At 46.0% G+C, this 20,023-nt stretch overlaps 1 protein-coding gene across 1 annotated transcript in view; it reads left to right on the top strand.

Annotated features, from left to right (window-relative positions):
• KIAA0825 (KIAA0825 ortholog) overlaps positions 1 to 20,023 on the top strand; it is a 2,177,598-nt gene that overhangs the window by 1,367,936 nt on the left and 789,639 nt on the right. The window contains exon 17 of the mRNA XM_086960919.1: positions 15,166 to 15,325. Coding sequence (XP_086817045.1) covers positions 15,166 to 15,325 — 160 coding nt within the window. The remainder of the gene's footprint in view (positions 1 to 15,165; positions 15,326 to 20,023) is intronic.

The raw sequence follows: 20,023 nt of genomic DNA, 5'->3' as shown, positions 1-20,023 counted from the left end.
GGGGATCAAGGCTGATTCTCCAATATTGTATCTTTTATAGATTCACATGCTTGAATCTTCCCCGTCGTCATGCCGGGAGTCCCACTGTAACAGTAAAATAGCAGTACAAAGCCAAAAGGACAGTCTCCTTTGAGAATCAACAGTATTTAGTAACCAGTTAACATCATTAAGGAACATCCAAACTGCAGCCAATCACATAACAGACCCCTGAGTATCCATCCCCTGCAGAGCCACCATACCTCAGATTTCTTACCACAGGTCGTGTGTTTGGGAGTCTCCCTGAGCTCTGCTCAGTCAGTGTTTCTACTTTGAACTCTTCAACTATTAACTGGCAGTTTTCCTTCCTCAACATTCTCTTCAACTGAGGTGCTGCTAGAAAGTGAGTTTTCTGCTTATTTTCTATAGAATCTCAGAGCCTAAAAAAGAGCTGTTCAGGCCCTGTAAGGCTTGTGGGAAGTCCAGGCTGTTCTCAGAGGATCTTCACAAGGAATGCTTATATTGCCTGTATCCAGAGCACAAACCTAAAGATTGTAAGCACTGCCGGAATTTCTCTTCAAAAACCCTCAAAGACTGTGAGGGAAGGCTTCTCATTTGGTTACAGAAGAAAAGATCTATGAGGGATTCAGACTCAGAGAGTGAGGAGAGGCCTCATTCCTCCTCAACGAAAAGAAAGGAAGAATATCCTTCTGGTCAGAAAGATCAGAAAAAGCAAAGATCTTTAAGCAAGGGGTCTTCAGAGGAAAGGAGAGCAACCTGGCTCTTCTCAAACTCAAAAAAGATCTGGCTCTGCTCCTCCTTCTGCTCCACTTACTCCCTCACAACAAATTCACCTTTTGTCGGACCCGTCGACGAGGCATTCTCCATCTACGACCATCAAAATGAAGAATCCATCAATGGTTTCATCAGCGACATCGACGACATCAACGGTAAAGATGACCACAGCTGTCTCGTCGACGAAGACTGAGGTAGTGATGTCATCGACGACTTCGGTGAGGAGTTCGTCATTGACGAGAGATTCACCTTCGACGGTACAATTGTATGCCGCGCCGTTGACGAGCATCTCCGCCCCGTCGACTGTAACATCCACACTGTCGTCACAGTCCATGGTGACGATTCCGTCAACGATCCTGTCGACGATCCCGTCGACGAGGAAAATGGACTTACCAGTCTCAAAATCTCTTTTGCAAGACTTTTTAAAAATACCTCCTCTGCTTCCTTCTCGCCTCTTGGATTTTCAGGAATCGGAGGAAGAAGGTTCGTTTGGCCCTGCCTACAGCCCCTCTCAACTGAAAGTCAAGTGCCAGGAATTGGTTGTAGAGGATCAGCCAGATTATCCTTCAACATACTTTGAGGGGGATTACTCCTTTTCAGACAGGCGCTCTGGTGCGCAACGCCTACTACCTTCCAGGAGCACTACCCATATTATGAACAGGAGGAGGAAGATCGTCAAGAACACTCCATCAATGTGCCAATGTCACTATTCACAGACGTACAAGTCATGCTTGATGACTATTACAAATGATTCCCTAAAGCCAATGTGGCCCAAAAATCAGTTTCTCACCAGGAGGTGCCTGCCGTGATTCCAGTTCAGGAAACCCCCCTGGTTCCACTGAAACAGAAGTCAGTTCGTCCTCTGCATATCCCAACTACGGCATCAGACAGTGGAGACCAACAACTAGAAGAGGATGCAATACAGGTGGACACTGATATCCATGACGAGTGGATGGACTACGTAGCTCATATGCCGCCTTCTCCCATGTTACCGGTGGCGGACTCTCCACCTGCAGACATCGGTAGCTTCCATGATATGCTTGATAGCGCTTTAAAGCGCTTCAACCTTCCTATGCCCGTCAAGCAAGCGGAATGCTTCTTGTACGATTTTAAAGCATCCACTCAGCGTTCGGTTAGGGCGATCCCGATTATCGACTTCTTGTGGCAGGAGGATATTAAGCTAATGAAAAATCCAGCATCTATGCCAGCAGTCATTCTAAAGCTGGATAAGAAATACCGGGCTCCAGAAGACTCTCCAACATGTCTCATTGGCCATCCAAAACCTGAATCGGTTATTATGCAGGCTATTCAGAGAAGATCAAAGAACCCTGCTTCTCCATGTACCACCCCATCGGACAAAGAGGGCCATAAGTTGGACAATATTGGAAAAAGATTCTCCGTGCTGGCTGCTACGACATCAGAACCTTCAATGCAATGGCTATTCTCAGAAGGTATGATAAGCAGATGTTATCAGACATCGCACCTTTTTTGGAATTCCTGCCGGAAGATAAAAAAAAGGAGGCACAGGAAATCCTTTCTGAAGGTGAGAGAGCTTCATCAGAGGCCATCGATGTGGCTATGGACATTGCCACCACCGCCTTTAGGCAGATGGCGGGTGCTGCAGTGTTGCGCAGGAAAGGTTGTCTGAAAGCGACTTCGTTTCGACCAGAAGTCCAGGCGAAGGTGCTGGACATGCCATTTGATGGCAAAAATGTGTTCAGTAAGCTTGTAGATGAGGCACTCCAGGCTATCAAATCCGACACGGATACGGTAAAATCCTTAGCCAATTTACAGCAGAAAAGGTTCTCTTCTTTTCTGGGAGGAGTAAGAGGCCAGTTTACAGCTCAATCCCAGCCTCATCAGCGTTTTTACCAACAGGGTTTCCGTCCTCAGTACTCCGCCCAGTCCCTTTCGGCAGAGTCAAGTCAAGTCAAGTCAGAGAATTTATATAGCGCGCTACATACCCAGAGGATCTCAAGGCGCTTGAGGAGGGGTGGGGAATTACTTGTCAAAAATCCACGTTTTAAGTTGCTTTCTGAAAGCTAGGTGGTTCTGGGTAAGGCGAAGGTAAGTGGGAAGTGAGTTCCAGGTTTTAGCTGCCAGGTAGGAGATGGATCTACCTCCCATGGTGGTTTTGTTGATGCGAGGTACAGTGGCAAGGGCTTGGTTGGATGATCATAGCTGGCGGGAGGGGGTGTAGAAGGACAGTCGTGTGTTGAGGCATTCTGGTCCGATTTCGTAGAGTGCTTTGTGTGCGTGGGTTAGGAGCCGGAAAGTGATCCTCTTATTGATGGGAAGCCAGTGGAGGTTTTTCAGGTGACCAGAGATATGTTCTTTACGCGGGATGTCTAATATGAGCCTGGCTGAGGCGTTTTGGATTCGTTGGAGTTTTTTCTGGAGTTTAGCAGTGGTACCGGCGTAGAGGGTGTTTCCATAGTCCAGTCGGCTTGTGACCAGAGCGTGGGTGACCGTTTTCCTAGTTTCGGTGGGGATCCAACGAAATGTTTTTTTGAGCATGCGAAGAATGTTGAAGCAGGATGAAGAGACGGCGTTGACTTGTCTGTTCATCGAAAGTGAGGAATCCAGGATGACGCCCAGGTTCCGTGCGTGGTCTGTCGGGATGGGTGCTTTTCCAAGGGCTTCTGGCCACCAAGAGTCGTCCCATGCAGAGGGGGAGGTACCTAAGATGAGGACTTCTGTTTTATCTGAGTTCAGTTTCAGACGGCTGTGTTTCATCCATTCGGCTACTTCTTTCATTCCTTCGTGTAGGTTAGTTTTGGCGGTGCTAGGGTCATTGGTGAGTGATAGGATCAGTTGAGTGTCATCCGCGTAGGAGATGATGTTGAGGTTGTGTTGGCGGGCGATGGCCGCGAGGGGGCTCATGTATACGTTGAAATGGGTGGGGCTGAGTGAAGATCCTTGTGGTACGCCGCAGATGACTTCAGTGGCCTCTGACTTGAATGGTGGAAGGCGGACTCTCTGGGTTCTTCCGGTGAGGAACGAGGTAATCCATTCTAGTGCTTTTCCTTGGATTCCGATGTTTCTGAGGCGCTGTAGAAGGGTGCTATGGCAGACTGTGTCGAAGGCTGCGGAGAGGTCGAGGAGGATGAGGGCGACTGTGTCTCCATTGTCCAGTAGAGTTCGAATGTCGTCAGTTGCTGCGATGAGGGCGGTCTCAGTGCTGTGTTTTGCTCGGAAGCCGGACTGTGAGGAGTCGAGGGATTTGTTGGCTTCGAGGAAGGCGGCGAGCTGGTTGTTGACAGCTTTCTCGATGACTTTGGCCGGGAATGGTAGGAGCGAGATGGGGCGGTAGTTTTTGAGTTCGGTGGGGTCCGCCGTGGGTTTTTTCAGAAGGGCGCTGAGTTCAGCGTGTTTCCAGCTTTCCGGGAAGGTGGCGGAGTTGAAGGAGCAGTTGATGACGTCTCGGAGGTGCGGTGCTATGATGGAGTCTGCTTTGTTGAAGATGTGGTGAGGGCATGGGTCTGTGGGGGATCCTGAGTGGATGGAGTTCATCAGGCGGATGGTGTCCTCAGAGGAGATTGGGTTCCAGTCATTAAGGATGTTTGAGGGGGGTGAAGGTCCAGCAGTTGGTTGGGTGGGTTGGTCTCCGGGTTGGATGTCGAAGCAGTTGGGGATGTCTGCAATTTTGTTGTGGAAGAATGAGGCTAGGGAGTCGCAGAGGGCTTGAGAGGGGGTGATGTCGTTAGAGTTGGCCGAGGGATTGGTAAATTCCTGGACGATGTTGAAAAGTTCCTTGCTGTTGTGGGCGTTGTTATCTAGTCGGTCCTTGAATGCGGTTTTCTTGGCCTTTCGGATCAGTTGGTGGTGTATGCGGGTGGCGTTTTTGAAGGCGTCCTTGGTGCTGGTGGTTGGGTCTTTTTTCCAGGCCTTCTCAAGGGAGCGGCAGAGTTTCTTGGATTTTTTAAGATCATCGTTGAACCAGGGGGCCTTCTTGCTGCCAAGTTTGCTTTGTCGTTTTTTCAGTGGTGCTAGGATGTCGGCGCTGTTGGATAACCATAGGGTGAGGTTGGTGGCGGCTTGGTCGGGGTTTGAGGAGTGGGCTGGGGGGTTTAGAAGAAGCGATGAGGAGATCTGGTCGATGGTGATTTTGTTCCAGTTTCTTTGCAGAGTTGGTTGGGGGTGGTTGTTGGGTTTGGGCTTGTTGTAGGTAAAGTGAACACAGCTGTGGTCAGTCCAGAGGAGAGCCGTAGTGTGGCTGAAGGAGACATGATTGCTGGAGGTGAAGATAGGGTCGAGTGTGTGACCTGCGATGTGGGTGGGGGAAGTAACCAGTTGTTTAAGTCCGAGGTTGGCGAGGTTGTCCAAAAGGGTGGTGGAGTTGTGGTCGTTGTTCTTTTCAAGGTGAAAATTGAGGTCTCCCAGAAGGATGTAATCTTTGGAGGGGAGCGCGTGTGGAGTGATGAAGTCCGTGATGTCCTCACTAAATTGTGCGCGGGGTCCTGGAGGTCTGTAAAGGAGGGTGCCTCTGAGTGTGGTCTTGGGGTCGATGTGGATCTGGAAGTGAAGGTGTTCAGAGTTGGCGAAATTGACGTCTGAGCTGGTTGAGATGTGGATGGATTTCTTATGGACGATAGCGATTCCTCCTCCTGTGTGGCCGGTACGGTCCTTGCGTATGATCTTATAATCTTCAGGGATGGCAATGGTGATGTCTGGGGCGGAAGAGGCGTTCATCCATGTTTCTGTTAGGAAGGCGACGTCCGGAGAGATGGTGTCTAGTAGATTCCATAGGTCGATGGCGTGCCTGTGGACCGATCGGGTGTTGAGCAAGATGCATTGAAGATGGTTAGGGTCGGGAATCTGTGGTGTGATCGTAGCGGAGTTGTTGACGGTGCCGATGTATTTGCAGGAGTAGCATGAGAAAGGTCCATGGGTGTGTCCAGGAGCGGCTTGGACGCAGTTGGGTGAGCGGCCGGGGTTAAGGGCAAGGAGGGTGGTGGCATCGTAGGTGATGCGGGAGGGCTGGGCAATGCGGGGGGCAGGGGGTCTGGCGCTAGGCGCGGCCCAGGCGCGGACGGCGTAGACGGGCTTACCTTTGGCGCACCTTCGGCGTGTACGTAGCGCGTGGACGCTGCGCGTGGGACCATCTGACATTAATGGACAGTGGAGGGGGCGGAGCGTGGGAGGGGCAGCAGGGAGGCGGTAGTGTGGCTGAGGGGCGGGTCAGGGGAGAACAACAACAACAAAATGGAGGGTCCGAGGGAAGGCAGGCAGGGGTATCACTAACAACAAAAATGCAGCGAGTTAGCAATAAGCGCAATTCGAGCACAAGCGCTGGTGAAATAAACACAATAAACACAATTACTGATGATAAGACAAGCCAATAGTGAAGCCAATAGCCTGAGCGAGGTCGCGCTGCGAGACGCAGGTAATTAATAAAAGCGCTATGCGAGTGAGGCGCTAGAATATTAGGAAGCGGCAGTTCAGTGATCAGCGCTCAGAAAACGATACCAGGGAAGCACAGGAGGAGCGTGGTGGAGCGACCGTCTGGAAGCAGGTCCAGGTGGTCCAGACGCAAGCTTCAACTTACTCCAGAGTTCCAGCTCCAAGACGTCCCGCTTTGGGAGGTAAATCCAGGACACAGGGAGGAGACAATGAGACCTATCAGGCACCCGCCACCCCAGTCCCACTTCATTCGGCTCAAGACTACTCCAAATTCTTTCTTCAATGGAACTACATTTAATCCGACAAATGGGTGCTAGACGTCTTCAAGAATGGTCATACCCTAGAATTTATTCAACAACCTCCAGATTTCCCTCCAAAAAAGACTGCTCACCGATATCTGGCACTTCTCAAAAGGAAAATAAAACTCCTTCTTGACAAGCAGGCAATAGAGATAGTGATGTGCAGTCAGCGCAACTTGGGATTCTACTCCCACTTTTTTCTTATAAGGAAAAGAACTGGAAAATGGAGGCAGGTCATAGACCTCCGATTGTTGAACAAGTTCATCAAAACCCAGGCGCTTCTGATGCATTCGCTCCAGGAGAATCTCCTTACTCTTCGATTCAGGGGATTACATGCCCTCTCTGGATCTTCTGGATGTGTACTTTCACATTCCTATTCATCCAAAGCACCGCCGTTATCTCAGGTTCCAAGTGGCAGGGTGCCACTACCAGTTCAAGGTGCTGCCCTTTGGGCTAAAGTCTGTGCCCAGGGTATTCACCAAATGCTTAGCGCCAGTAGCAGCCTTTCTCCGGCGTTCTGGTCACCAGGTATTTCCCTACCTGGACAATTGGTTGATCAAGGCTCCAACTTTTCATGCTGCAAAAAAGTCCACAAGTGCATGTCTTCGCCTTTTTCTCTCTCTGGCCCTCAATCTCAACGAGGAGAAGACTTCGCTCTTTCGTTCCAGGTCTCTGGTGTTTCGGGGAGCGAGATTGGACACCAACCTCACAATGGCCTTTCCTACAGAAGAAAGAATTTCTCGACTTCTAAAGATGGCTCAAGCCCTTTCTTCAAAAAAGTTTGTTTTCGTAAGGATTTACAAATCAATGTTGGGAGTGAGATCATCTTGCATACCGCTGATTCCTCACTGTCGGTTCCGGATGAGGGCTCTCCAGAACCACTCGACAACCAATGGGTTCAAGCTCGAGGCTCCTTCGAGGACGTCATTTCAGTCACTCCCCTGATGATCAAGGCGATGTCCTGGTGGAAAGTCAAAAGAAATCTCTCACAAGGTCTATCCTTCTTTCCTCCGGAGCCTCTAATGGTCATGACAACTGATGCTTTCATGGAGGGATGGGGTGCTCACCTCCAAGAGCTTCCGGTTCAAGGGAAGTGGTTGGATCAGGAATCTCTTTGCCACATCAACCTGTTGGAGCTGAAGGCAGTTTTCCTAAGGCTATGTTTCTTCCTTCCAAGGATAAAAGGTTCTTCAATCCTTGCCCGCAATCCTTGCCCGCAATGACAACACAACCACAATGTTTTACCTACAGAAACAAGGAGGAACAAGATCGCTGGTTCTCTTAACTCTGGCACAACGAATTTGGAATTGGTTGATCCACCACAGTATCTCATTACAAATCCAGCACGTTCCAGGGGTGCTCAATGAATGGGCCGAAATGCTCAGCAGAGATTCCAAGCAGTGTCACAAATGGTAATTGGATGCCGTTCAATGCAAAGGAATTTTTCAGTGTTAGGGCTCAACAACCCTGGATCTGTTCACTACATTTCTCCAAAAAAATGTGAGTTCCACTGCAGCAGATTCCCTCAACCAGGTTCCCTCGGGAACGCCTTCCATTTCTCCTGGGAAGGGACATTTGCCTACGCGTTCCCTCCGTTCCCATTGATACCCAAGGTCCTGCAAAAGATGAAAAGAGAACATTGCCGCATCATTTGGATTGCCCCAGCGTGGGCAAGCAATACTGGTTCACAGAGCTATTTCAGAAGTCTCACCAATTCGTCTTCATCCCTCTGAATGTCTACTTTCTATGGACCAAGGCCAGGTGATTAATCCGCAAGTTCAATCTCTTCACTTGTCGGCCTGGCTCCTCACCACACTGAATTCGGGGACATAGATATTCTTGGGGTGTGCCGTTCCATTCTTAACAAGGCCTGTTCTCCCTCCACGGTCAAATGTTACTCTGCCAAATGGAGAAGGTTCTGCTCCTGGTGTGCAAATCACTCATGCCATCGCTCTTTTCATCTCCAGAGGAGGTTTTGCCATATCTCCTGTCCCTAGCAAAGACTGGTCTCTCTCATTCTCAGTAAAAGTCCATTTGGCCGCAATTTCAATGTTCAGAAGACGTTCGAACCAATCGTCCATATGGTCCTGCAGATTGGTGAAGGAATTCATGAAAGGCCTTTTCAGAGCCTACCCGTTGGTTCGGCCTGTTCTGGTGCTCTGGCAATTGAACATTGTGTTGTGTTGTGTCATCTCATGAAATCAACAAGTCCCTACTCCGCAAACTCCAGACAATACAGAACACCGCCGCCAGACGCGTCCTCGGCATCCCCCGACATGAACACATCAGTCAACACCTACGAAGTCTCCACTGGCTCTCCGTGGAGAAAAGAGTCACTTTCAAAATCCTCACTCATGCCTACAAATGCCTACACAACAACGGACCCAAATACCTCAACAACAGAATCAACTTCCACGTAACCAAAAGAAACCTCCAATCTTCCAACCTCGCACTGGCCGAAACCCTGCGCTTCCACAGAGCCAGAGCAGGCGGAAGATCCTTCTCTCACATTGCAGCCAAGACCTGAAACGAGCTACCACACGCGCCCCCTCCCTGAACACCTTCAGGAAGACGCTCAAGACCTGGCTCTTCGGCTAAACAGATCTGTAGACTCCCCCACCCTTAGCACCTTGAGACCCTCACGGGTGAGTAGCACACTTACAATTCCCTGATTGATTGATGAAATCACCATTCGAGCCGATTCACAAATGCGACAGAAAATGTTTATCTTGGAAGGTGGCTTTTCTCTTAGCTATCATGTCGGCTAGACGTATTAGTGAAATCCAAGACTTCTCAGCTACAGAACCCTATCTTCAATTCCAGCAGGCTAGAGTGGTGGTACGCACTAATTCCTCGTTCATAACCAAAGTACCTACCACGTTCCACCTCAACAAACCTGTGGTACTGCCTTCGTTCTTTCCTGCTCCATCGACACCAGCAGAGAGAGCTCTGCATTCCTTGGACATCAAACAATGTTTAAAGTTTTACCTTCAAAGAACTAAAGCATTCCGCAAATCTACTCAATTGCTCATCGCCTTCTCTATCCCTAGGAAGGGGCTAGGCTTTGACTAGAGCTTCGATTGCTCACAGCGTTTCTTCTACTGTAACATTCTGCCACGAAAGGGGAGGGTCGCCCTCATGTTTCTAAACCGACTGCTCATTCCACAAGGAAGATGGCAACATCCTCTGCCCTGTTTGCCGGAGTGTCCCTGCCAGACATCTGCAGGGCAGCGAAATGGACAAGTGTCCATACCTTTACGAGGCACTTCTGCCTGGACACTTCACGAAAGACGGATGCTGCCGTTGGCGAAGCAGCTCTTCGTCCTCTGTTCGCTTAAGGTAGGCCTCAGTTACTGAGGTTCATTAAGAATTCTTATTAGCATTATTTTGTTTATTGCTATTTTGATTGTTATTATTATCTCTGTCAATCTTATTTATGTGTATTTTATAACTGAAAGTAAAGTTACTTGGTTCACTTCAGGTGATGGCATTTTGATGCATGGTGGGATGGTTCACCTGTTTTCTCCACCTCCGATTGTGATTATAGACTGCTTACTAGTCTGATTCAAGCATGTGAATCTATAAAAGATACACTACTGGAGAAAAAACAAGTTACCTACCTGTACACTGTGGTTCTCCAGTATATATATCTTTTATTGATTCACATGCGGCCCTCCATCCTCTCCTTACAGGTGCACCCTTCCATACCTCTTTTATTTGACTAACTACACCCGTGCTCGAAATCTGAGGTATGGTGGCTCTGCAGGGGATGGATACTCAGGGGTCTGTCATGTGATTGGCTACAGTTTAGATGTTCCTTAATGATGTTAACTGGTTACTAAATACTGTTGATTCTCAAGGGAGACTGTCCTTTTAGCTTTGTACTGCTATTTTATTGTTACCGCTTGACTCACACAATGACAACGGGGAAGATTCAACCATGTAAATGTATCAATACTGGAGAAACACAGTGTACAGGTAAGTAACTCCCATTACTGATTAGAGGTGGACAAGCCACTTAAATCTCGAGCCAGATTACAGGCTGTGACTCAGGTCAAGGCCTTGGATCCTCGAGCTGAAAACAAGCCAAGGTTGGAAGTGGCTTCCTATGCTCTAACCTCATGCGCCAAGAAATAAAAACAAAGCATTAACATTTGATGTAAAAAGCAAGGGATACTCATTTAGTAGCTGAATTACACAAAGTGAAACCAGAAAATCTGGGTTAAATCAAGGCTTCCACGCTTAACTAAATTGTGTGAACCTATGGAAATATTTTATTTCACTGAGTGTTCATTTTCAGAAATATCAAGTATGAGAGTGCCTGCAAATACACGGGTTCAGGATGTATGCTATATAAAAACAGTATTTGATTTAATAGACTAAAATGTACTAAGGTGACACTCTTCTGCATGATAAATGAATACATTTTGAAGCGACTTTACCATATGTTTACATGATGTTTGTTGCCTTTATTTACCTACCAATTCTTTTTTAGGCTCAGCTTGCATACGTGCTCTTTGAGCCAAGCCAGACTCTTGGCTCAGCTCTTGCTTGGCTCTCATAGTTAATTTAGTGCCTTGCCCACCTCTATTACTAATATTTAGTGTATACTTCCCGCTACTTAAATATTTTCAATGGCATTTGTCTGTTCCCTCTTAAAACGCATTGAATCCCAACCTTAAATGTAGAAATGCAAACCTATAGAGGTTTATCCTACAAATGAGGAACTACTATTTTAGTTTGGCTCTCAGAACTACGGTAATGATATGAGATAGGATTAGTAGATACATTATTAAATAGCAATTTGATTTACAAAAAGTTGTTGTAGAAAAAGTGGGGATAATGGATCAGCTAGAAGCTGTATTGCATATCACGCTGCCAAGTTTTTATACTGTAAAAACATGCCCTGCAATAAGGTCATCTACAACGGAAACGCCAGTGTTACCAGCAAGGGGGCTTGCAACCACATGCTGTTTCTTAGTATGTGCTGCATAATATTTTTTCTGAGTGCTCCTATAATTGTGGAGGGGCCTCTATGAGAAGGAGAGGGGAATTATTTTTTAGAAGTTTCCAAAAATGTTTGGGAAATTGTTCTATTGGGATTGGTGGTATGTGGGAGTTTTCGCAGTTTGGGCCTGATAACATCAGTGACCTGCTTTCAAGAATTCTTTACATGTCATATGGGTTACAAAGGGCAGTAGAACCAACTCGAAATGTTTTTCTGAATTTACATCTATGATTCTTTCTACAAACATTTTCTTAGCGATATCATGAAAAATGTAACACAACAAAGAAAAAGTTTTCGTTCTAAATGTTTTGCAAGATGTTTATTTGCTTATTTATTTATTTCCAAATATGTCTGTGAAACATATTTCATGTACCAATGTGTTACGGGACTATCTTTTAGTGAGATTGGCGGTGGGGTCACTAAACCCTGCACAAAACAACTGATCCCGTGCTCTGGTTGGGTTCATTGTTAAAGAAGAAAAACCTGCATTGTGTGAGTCTGTTGCCTCTGCCAGCAGTAGATTTCCTTTGCTGGGCGTTCAGCATCGTAGTTGTTTATTGCATGTGCTGCCTACCACGGGTAACAAAAAGTCCTTCATAGTAATGTTAACTCCTAGGATGAACATTCCCGGATTTACAGTGAGACCCTAGTTCACATATATTAAAGAGTCGCTTACTGTCGACCTCGCATGTTTGTATAAGGTATAGGGCGACTGAGCACACTTAGAATTATGTTTTATTTGAATATGTTTCTAACTCATAATTGACCAGGAGCTAAATACAGTAAGCTGGTGTGGGGCCTAGTATAGAGAGTGTAAAAAGAAAGGTGGCTTGTCAAATACCAAAGAAAATATGCAAGGAATACATCAAATTTCTAATCCCTATCACCTCACAGTGAGCCACAGTGCAAGCAACAATCAATTGAACTGTAAGGCCACTGAGAGAAAATTCTTGAATCTAAAGACTGGGAGAAGACCTCATTACCTTGACACCTTTCTTCATCGTACAACTCCCCAGAAAGAAGTGAATAGGATCCAAGGCAGGGGCCCCTGTTGCTTTAAAACCTTTTCATAGTCGGCTCTAGACTCTCCTTCATAGCTTAAGTGGAGCTGGACTACTTTAGAACCTTCTGTTTTCCTGTCTCATGCTGGAGAAATTAGCTTTTCATTGCTCAGAGGGAGAGACTGTTCCAGGGCTTGAGTTCTCTAGATCCCCTTCTTGGGGGAGGGGGTGGAAGCAAGGCCTTCTCATAGACGGGACATGACTCCTTGAGACCTGGTGGGGTGAATGCCCATGTTGCGTGTACATATGTGGTGCCTGGCAAAACGTGGAAATAGAGGATCTTTGTACCATGAAAATAATGTTGGGGATTGATATGAGTCTCATACGGCCATCAAAGTTGTTGGCCTTGGCTGTGAATAGCTCAGGTGTTGCAGTGTTTCCTTGGCGCATTGCTCCACTCCCGGCATCACAATATCATTTGCTTAGGCCGAAGTGCACGCTGGTCTAGTGTGCTTGTGGAGATCTTGGAGTGCACAACTTTGCTAGGTGCACCAAAGGCAGAATGTGTATGTGTGCGTACCTGCGGGTGGCTGTTCCTACAGCAGAGAAAGGGGAAACGGGAGATACCACAGATTCCTCAGTGTACAGGTATGTATTCTACACGTTAATTTGGCAGGATGTGCAGCACAGTAAATGAGCATGTAAGTTTGTGAGTGACAGAAAGTCTATCGGTATTCTCCTCGAGATCTGAGAAGGAGTAAGGGGGAGGTCCAGGACCTAGACTTGTAGTTGTAATAAGGTTGCTTATCTCTCCCCTCCATATAAATAATTTATTTTGTGTTAATGGCTGCAATCCTCTCAAGCTATTGGGAGAAAGTGAACATGAAGATGACAACAGATGTGCTTGCTTTTTTTCAGAACCAGGCACTGTACCACGGGCTCCAGGAAGCCATTTGTTGATACTTGTCTTCATGTAGGCAGCAGTGTTTGGGGTTTCAAGCTCCAAGGTCCTCTACATAGTCCTTGTTTCTGCAATGCCAGATGGTGCTTCAGTATGGACTGACCTTTGCATGCAGGCATCTGGACAATATTTAATGACTGACTGGTCTGCATTTGGACTTCTCTTTGCTGCCTAGTGGCACAAGAAGGCCACATATGTAGTTTCTCTCGTCTGGCTTCCAGTCATAAAACTGCTAATGCTTTCTTTGAATGTGGCCTACCTTAAATGTTACAGGGGATAATTGTGGCGTTGTTCCTTGCATGGTAGTCCTGGTTTAAAATTGTATCAATGTATCCATTCAATTATGATGACTTACATAATTATGGATTGGCAGGGTTTGGTTTGTACTGTTCTGATTATTTTGGGCAATACAGGAATTTGGTTTTCAGCAAGCCTCCCCGGAACATCACTGTTGACGTAATTTGATTTCACATGACAGCAGATTGGCTGTGAGGAGAAGCATCCCTGTACTAATGAGATTTGCTGATGTGTAATGTACGCATTATTAAACCTTAAGGCCATACTTAAGAGACCGGAAACAATAGCAGTGAGTACGAGTAAAGTAAAGACCCGCAAGGACAACTCTGAACAATACAGACAGGGCTGTATCAACAATTTGAACAGGTGTAGTGCCAAGATTTGACCAAAGACTCAGGGTCTGATTCAGATCTTGGCGGATGTGATACTCCGTCACAAATATGGCAGCTATCCCTTCCAGCGTAATACGAGTTCCATAGTCAATAATGGAACTTGTAATACGGCGGGCTGGATATCCCTCATTTTTGTGACGGAGTATCGCATCCACCAAGATCATACTCAGGCCCTAAGTCTGCACCCCACAGGTGGCTGTGCATAGGCTAGGCAGCGGACAAGCAGCAATGCAGGGGCCTGAAGCCTGGTTCCTCACACATTCTTTTCTTGGGTTATCAACATTAGCCCTGTGCAGGTACTGACTTGGTGACCCTCCAGTGACCCCTATCATACAAGTGCAACACATGCTGCATGCAAGGCACCTGTAGACGTTTGTGAGGTGCTTCAAGGTCAGGGTAGGCAGGAAGTGAGCGGATGGTGTGGCTGCAGCCGCCCCAGTCTTCTGCTAGTGTAGTAGTTCTGTTTTTCTGGTGTTCATGGACCTCTCTCTGATGTCTACTGCTGTGAGATGTTTAAACATGGCGCAGGTGCGCTCTGTGCAAACATTTCACAGTACCAGTCTCGTTTTCTTCAGCCCATTTTCGAAATATGCACAGAAAAGAGCAGACTTGCAAGCACACGTTGCTACAATAAATCTAATTTCAGGAGAAGTGAAACTTTTACATCATGACTAATAAAGATTAATGGTTTCCCATATTTTCTGAAAATGGGATGTAATGGTTTTATGCGTATGATTACAGCGATTGCAACAAAGCCACTGGCGCGTGGACGCTTTAAGCGCCGAACAGCGCCATAATGTTGTTTCAAAAATGGCTGTTTATTTCGAAGGCGCCATGAGGTGTTGATTTCTGATGTTCTCTGGGCAGTTGGTTTTAGCAGCGCAGACACATGGCAGCACGGGACGACGGACATTCCAGCTCTGCTCTCAGAACCTCTGTAAATTAAAACCCCAGACCTTGACTGCGCTTCAGGGATTAACCCTCGCAGCGCTGCTTGCGCTTGTGATTACATTCTGTGCTTGCTTTCTTCCAGTTTCCCCGCCACGCCGGAGGACGCCGCAGCCGGAGAGGAGGGGGCCTGCACGCTTGGATTGACTGAGCAGAAAATAAACACGATGGTGCTGGATATCTGCCACAAACCAGGTGGCAGCGACTACCTGAGGCAAATTTATCACATCATCCAACTCAATGAGGTAGGGAAACTGCCTCTTTACTGAGCAATTAGGTGTGTAGTGGCCTGCGGCAGCTTCTGCTGGCAGCTACGGGCTAGTCACGGGGGTGATAATGCTTCTTAAAGTCAATACCTAACTCGATATTGCATTGTAAAGGAATCCATTGCTTTTCGGCTCCTCTGCATGCAGGCAGAGCGTGTTTACTTCACCAGATGCCAGGCTCCGAGATCTATTTATTTACCTTGAATGCACGTTGGCTCTTGAAAATGGAGGCCTCCTGACCCGCCTCCTCCTTTGTAATAGGTGTTACTGGCGAGGAAGGATGCGCTTTGTCAGCGTCAACATTCTCGTAGAAGTGAAGTACTGGGTAATACATTGATAGTTGTAGAGTTAGATGTCTGGGCATGACATGGCAAGTGGTCAAATTACTCACAGTGGAAAGGAGGAACGTTTAGAGCTTCACACCATCAATACATGACAAAATGCGTCCTACTGGATTTTTACAACTGGACTTAGTTGGACATTAGTCTCTTTTTTCATTTTATGGCCCCTTATTTAAAATCAGTTTTCAACCCAGTTACTTTTCCAGCTGACTGTCTCCTGGTGTTTGTGTAAGAGGAAAACGTTTGTATCTTTTATGATGAGTAGTAGCTAGGAAGCAGATTACTGTGCACCCCCTTTTGATCGCATTGTACGGCGTTAAAACCCGTTTGGTTGCTGCATCCCAGCATGTAATCCTACAAATTCATTCACTCACATTGCATGTAACACGTCTTTGTAGACAACAAAAATAATACAAGAAACGGCAATGATACTAGGTGTGCTTATACCTGAAAGTGGCTCTTCAGGTGATGATGAGTTTAGGCACTCAATAAGCCTTATATGCACTTTGTCACTCATTCTTTCACTCATACATCCATTCATTCACCCTCTGGCTAATTCTTGCATTCACCCTCTTATTACCGCAGAACACTTTAAAAAATGAAAGGCAGAAAAAGAAAGAAATGAAAAGGGGACCCATGAAAGGACAAAATGTAAAACTAAATGACTGGCCCACCAGCCCAGGCACAGAAGGCCACTCATTTTGTGGTGGATGTGCATGTGTGATGAGGCAAAAACCTATCAGTCTCAGGCAGGGCACCAGTCCTAAAAAAAGAAGTGGGGGGACGCTGACGTCACAACAGGAAGTGACGTCACAAAAGGTGGCTTGCACTCAGTTGAAGTTTTTAGTTACCGAGCTCCCGGTAAAATAAGTAGGGGGACGCCGTCCTCCCGTGTGGTACCTCAAATCGAGCCCTGGTCTCAGGGCAGTAACATCAGTGGCAGAAATGGGCTAATCCTTTGCCCCATAAAGATTACTGTCATTGGTAGTAGACATATGAAAATGACTCTCAAACGGACAGAAGAGTGGTGACTCAACGAACCGGTTCACCCCCACCTTCTTTCAAATGTAAGCAAAGTTCAAACTGACAAACGCTTTTCATCTTCAGGTTAGGCAGCCAGGCGCTGTACATGCGCTAAATACACAGGTGCCTGGTTGCCTGAGCCGAACTTTGTCAGGCTGAAGATTTCACAGCTCTGTGGGTGTGACCTCATCATTCTGGAAAAGTGCTGCAAGGTCCACCCCTTCATGACGAGGGGGCATGGCACCAATAGACTGAGATCGGGGTGCTTCAGTTTTAAGCCCTGAAGTTTCATGGGCAGACTGTCCATCAGTGATGCCTCGTCACAGAGTGGGGTGGAGTCAACAAGTCTCACTGACACATCCCACTATGTGACGAGGACCATGAAGGTCTTCTTCTCATAGTCTGACCCATGACAAATTCAGCCAATGTAATGAGGCGGCAGTCCCTTCCCCAATCCTCCAGGAATCACCAAAGCTCCCCTCCTGCCACCAGATATCGCCGCACCAGCCCAGTTAGTTTGTTTGAATGTATGAACGAACGTATGTGCATTTGTGCATGCAGTAAATTGGTGTCTGCATGTGTTTGTGCACGTGAATGATAGACGTTTGTGCGTACGCTTGCGAATGGAGGGGTGTGAGGGTGCATGTAGGTGAGTGGGAATATGATTGTGCGCATGTCGTCTCAAAGTGTAAATCTTCTACCCCAAGGGTTTGCCACATGGGGCAACCAAAACCCTTTCCTTCTATAGTAATCAGTGAGACCCCATATAGCAAAATAACTGTCCACAAGCTTCAACGCAGTATAATGATTGTTCACCCTTATAGGCCTATCCACTTTAGCATATCTTTTTCACAATAAATAAGTTGGCTTACTTTCCATTGTCATAACGTTTCATAATGTGCAGGCCAGGCGTATAGCCTTGATCATTGGCACCAGAACCCAGTCTTGCTGTATTGAGCTTAAGCTTTCCCACCAAGCAAAAGGTATAAAACAATATTTTTTTAGTAGAAGCACACAGTGTCTATCTAATGAAAATCAGTGCTGAAAGGAATCAACATTTGGGCAGAGCCAAAGTCCCTTTCTCTTATTAAAGCTCTTTATCTGTAGATCACTGAAGGTCTGGTGACAGCTGTGCTACCAAGCCAGACCTAACAAGGGTACCAGGGCATCTGTGCAAAAGAGAGATAAGAAACCAGGCGATTCAAAAGGACACATGTAGTAAGAAGAATTGCAGAGTTAGATGAGTCAGTGTGAAGCATTAAAAACATGCAGAGCAAATCCACACTGGTAAAAACATAACATTATATAAGAAAATATGCAGAAAAAGCAGAACATAGATTGAAATTTAAAAATCACCGTAAAGCAATTTAGATGTTGATGGCCTGTTTATTCTCAAAAGGTTAAACGGACACCACCAGTGAGATGGTGAAGAATTGCAATATTATACATAAGGATTAGCTTGCATGATATGGTGCTGATAACCTGTTCTATATTGAGCCATGGACATGAAGCTTGAATTTTATAATGGGTATTGTTACTGGTGTGCTCACATCTCCCTGATTAAAGGGCACTCATTTTGCTAATCTAACTGTTATATGTCAAAGTGCCGCAAGACCCTTCACTGCAAGAAAAACATGGCTAAGCACCTCAAAATGGCAGTGCACTAAAGCTCACCACCATCAGAATTGTTCCTTTAGAGCAGAGACCCTGGAATCTATATCAGCTGTTATCCACTGGAATTAGTCACATCAAAGATGTGTTAGTTGTTTGACTCCCGGCCTACCTTAAAAATAAATCACTTGTTAATTCTTAGGAACATTGTAGCCATTTTATTCTACAACTTGTTAAACTCAAAACTGGATTGAGTTAGAGATCTTGTAAACCTTAACACCTTCTTTACTGCCTGTAGCAAATTAACCTAGTAAGTCAGTCATATCTTTATTTGGTCAAAATATGTCCATAAAATCACATGCAAAAAAACATAATTATTACGTTAATCTAATAAAAAAGACTAAAAACATTACAGTTTAAAAACATAGAAACATGCTCTAGTAATGAAAGGAGAATAAAACGTAATGGAAAAACATCCTGTTAGTGCCCCTTGAGGAAAGAGCATTAGATTTGGGTACATAAAGTCGGGATAATTGAATCCAAAACAGAGTATATTTCCTTTTCAATGTAAGGCAGAGGAGATTACATGTATGACCTAACAACATATTGCGGGGATGTGGGGGGGCAGCGGGGGGTTATCTAAGCATTGTAAAAAGTGCAACCGTTCTTGATGTGTATCACAGAATTGGGCGTAAAAAACAAGATCTTAAAGTGCAATACAGTGGGCAAAAAAGCATAAAGTGTTTCGTAGATTGGGTAGAGACTCTGTCACTTGGGCAACACAGAAGTGAGGCGAACCAAGTGGCAGCTATTTTGGGTGCATATTGGTGACCACTCGTAAGTTTTCAAACAGCAGCACAATGGCTCTCAAAAAAGACCCTTTCTAACCACTGCGGACGATGTGGCTAACTATCATCTATCACGTCTGTACTTAAGTGAGTGTAGAAAGTAGTTGCTTAACAGCTCTCGAGTTGAGTTTCATCAGTGCTTCTCGTCGGCTTTTGTAGAATACAAAGGAGAGAAATTTCCAAGGTGTTCAAGACAGGTGATCTGCAGTCTGTGGAAAGGAAACACAGTGCTGCCCTTGTCCTAACACACCTCTAGGCTGATTTTAGTACAACCTGTGGTGATGCATTGATTCCTCACTTTCCTTCTGTTAATTAAAGGACTACTTGGCAATTGGTCATCTTGTTCCTTTATTGAGGGAAACAAGTAACCATACTCCTTGGTACATTTCTAAAAAGCTGTGCCCAGAATGTGAGTGTTTTCACGTTTCTGTCCAATTTGTATTGTAGGATACCGAGGCATAAAATCTGGAGCCTTGATCTGCAGCAATCATCAGCATGACTACAGTCCTGAGGGAGTCTCTGAGGCTGTTTCTGCTATGTTTTAGCTTTTAAGGAAAAACACCTGTTTTGTCTGGGAAATCATTGTCTATCCGCAACACTGGAGAGTATGCATGTTCTATGTAAAGCAGCTGCAACTTTCTTACACGTTTCATAGAGACTGAAATGTTTCAGATTTGCTTACTTTCTTGTTACTAGAGGAAACTCCTGTCCCCTCTATACATTACTTTGAACGCTTTGTATCAGAACCTCAAACGACATTCAGTCAACTACCCAACAACAATAACATCTTCTACTATTAAGGTTAAGACAACCCAGTAGATGAATGATGTATTACTGACCCAAGTACTAGCCTA

This window comes from Lissotriton vulgaris, chromosome 3_1 (genome assembly GCF_964263255.1).
Source record: "Lissotriton vulgaris chromosome 3_1, aLisVul1.2, whole genome shotgun sequence".
NCBI classification, from domain to species: domain Eukaryota; kingdom Metazoa; phylum Chordata; class Amphibia; order Caudata; family Salamandridae; genus Lissotriton; species Lissotriton vulgaris.
The sequence above is the reverse complement of the archived record's forward strand: the minus strand, read 5'-3'. Positions and strand labels throughout refer to the sequence as shown.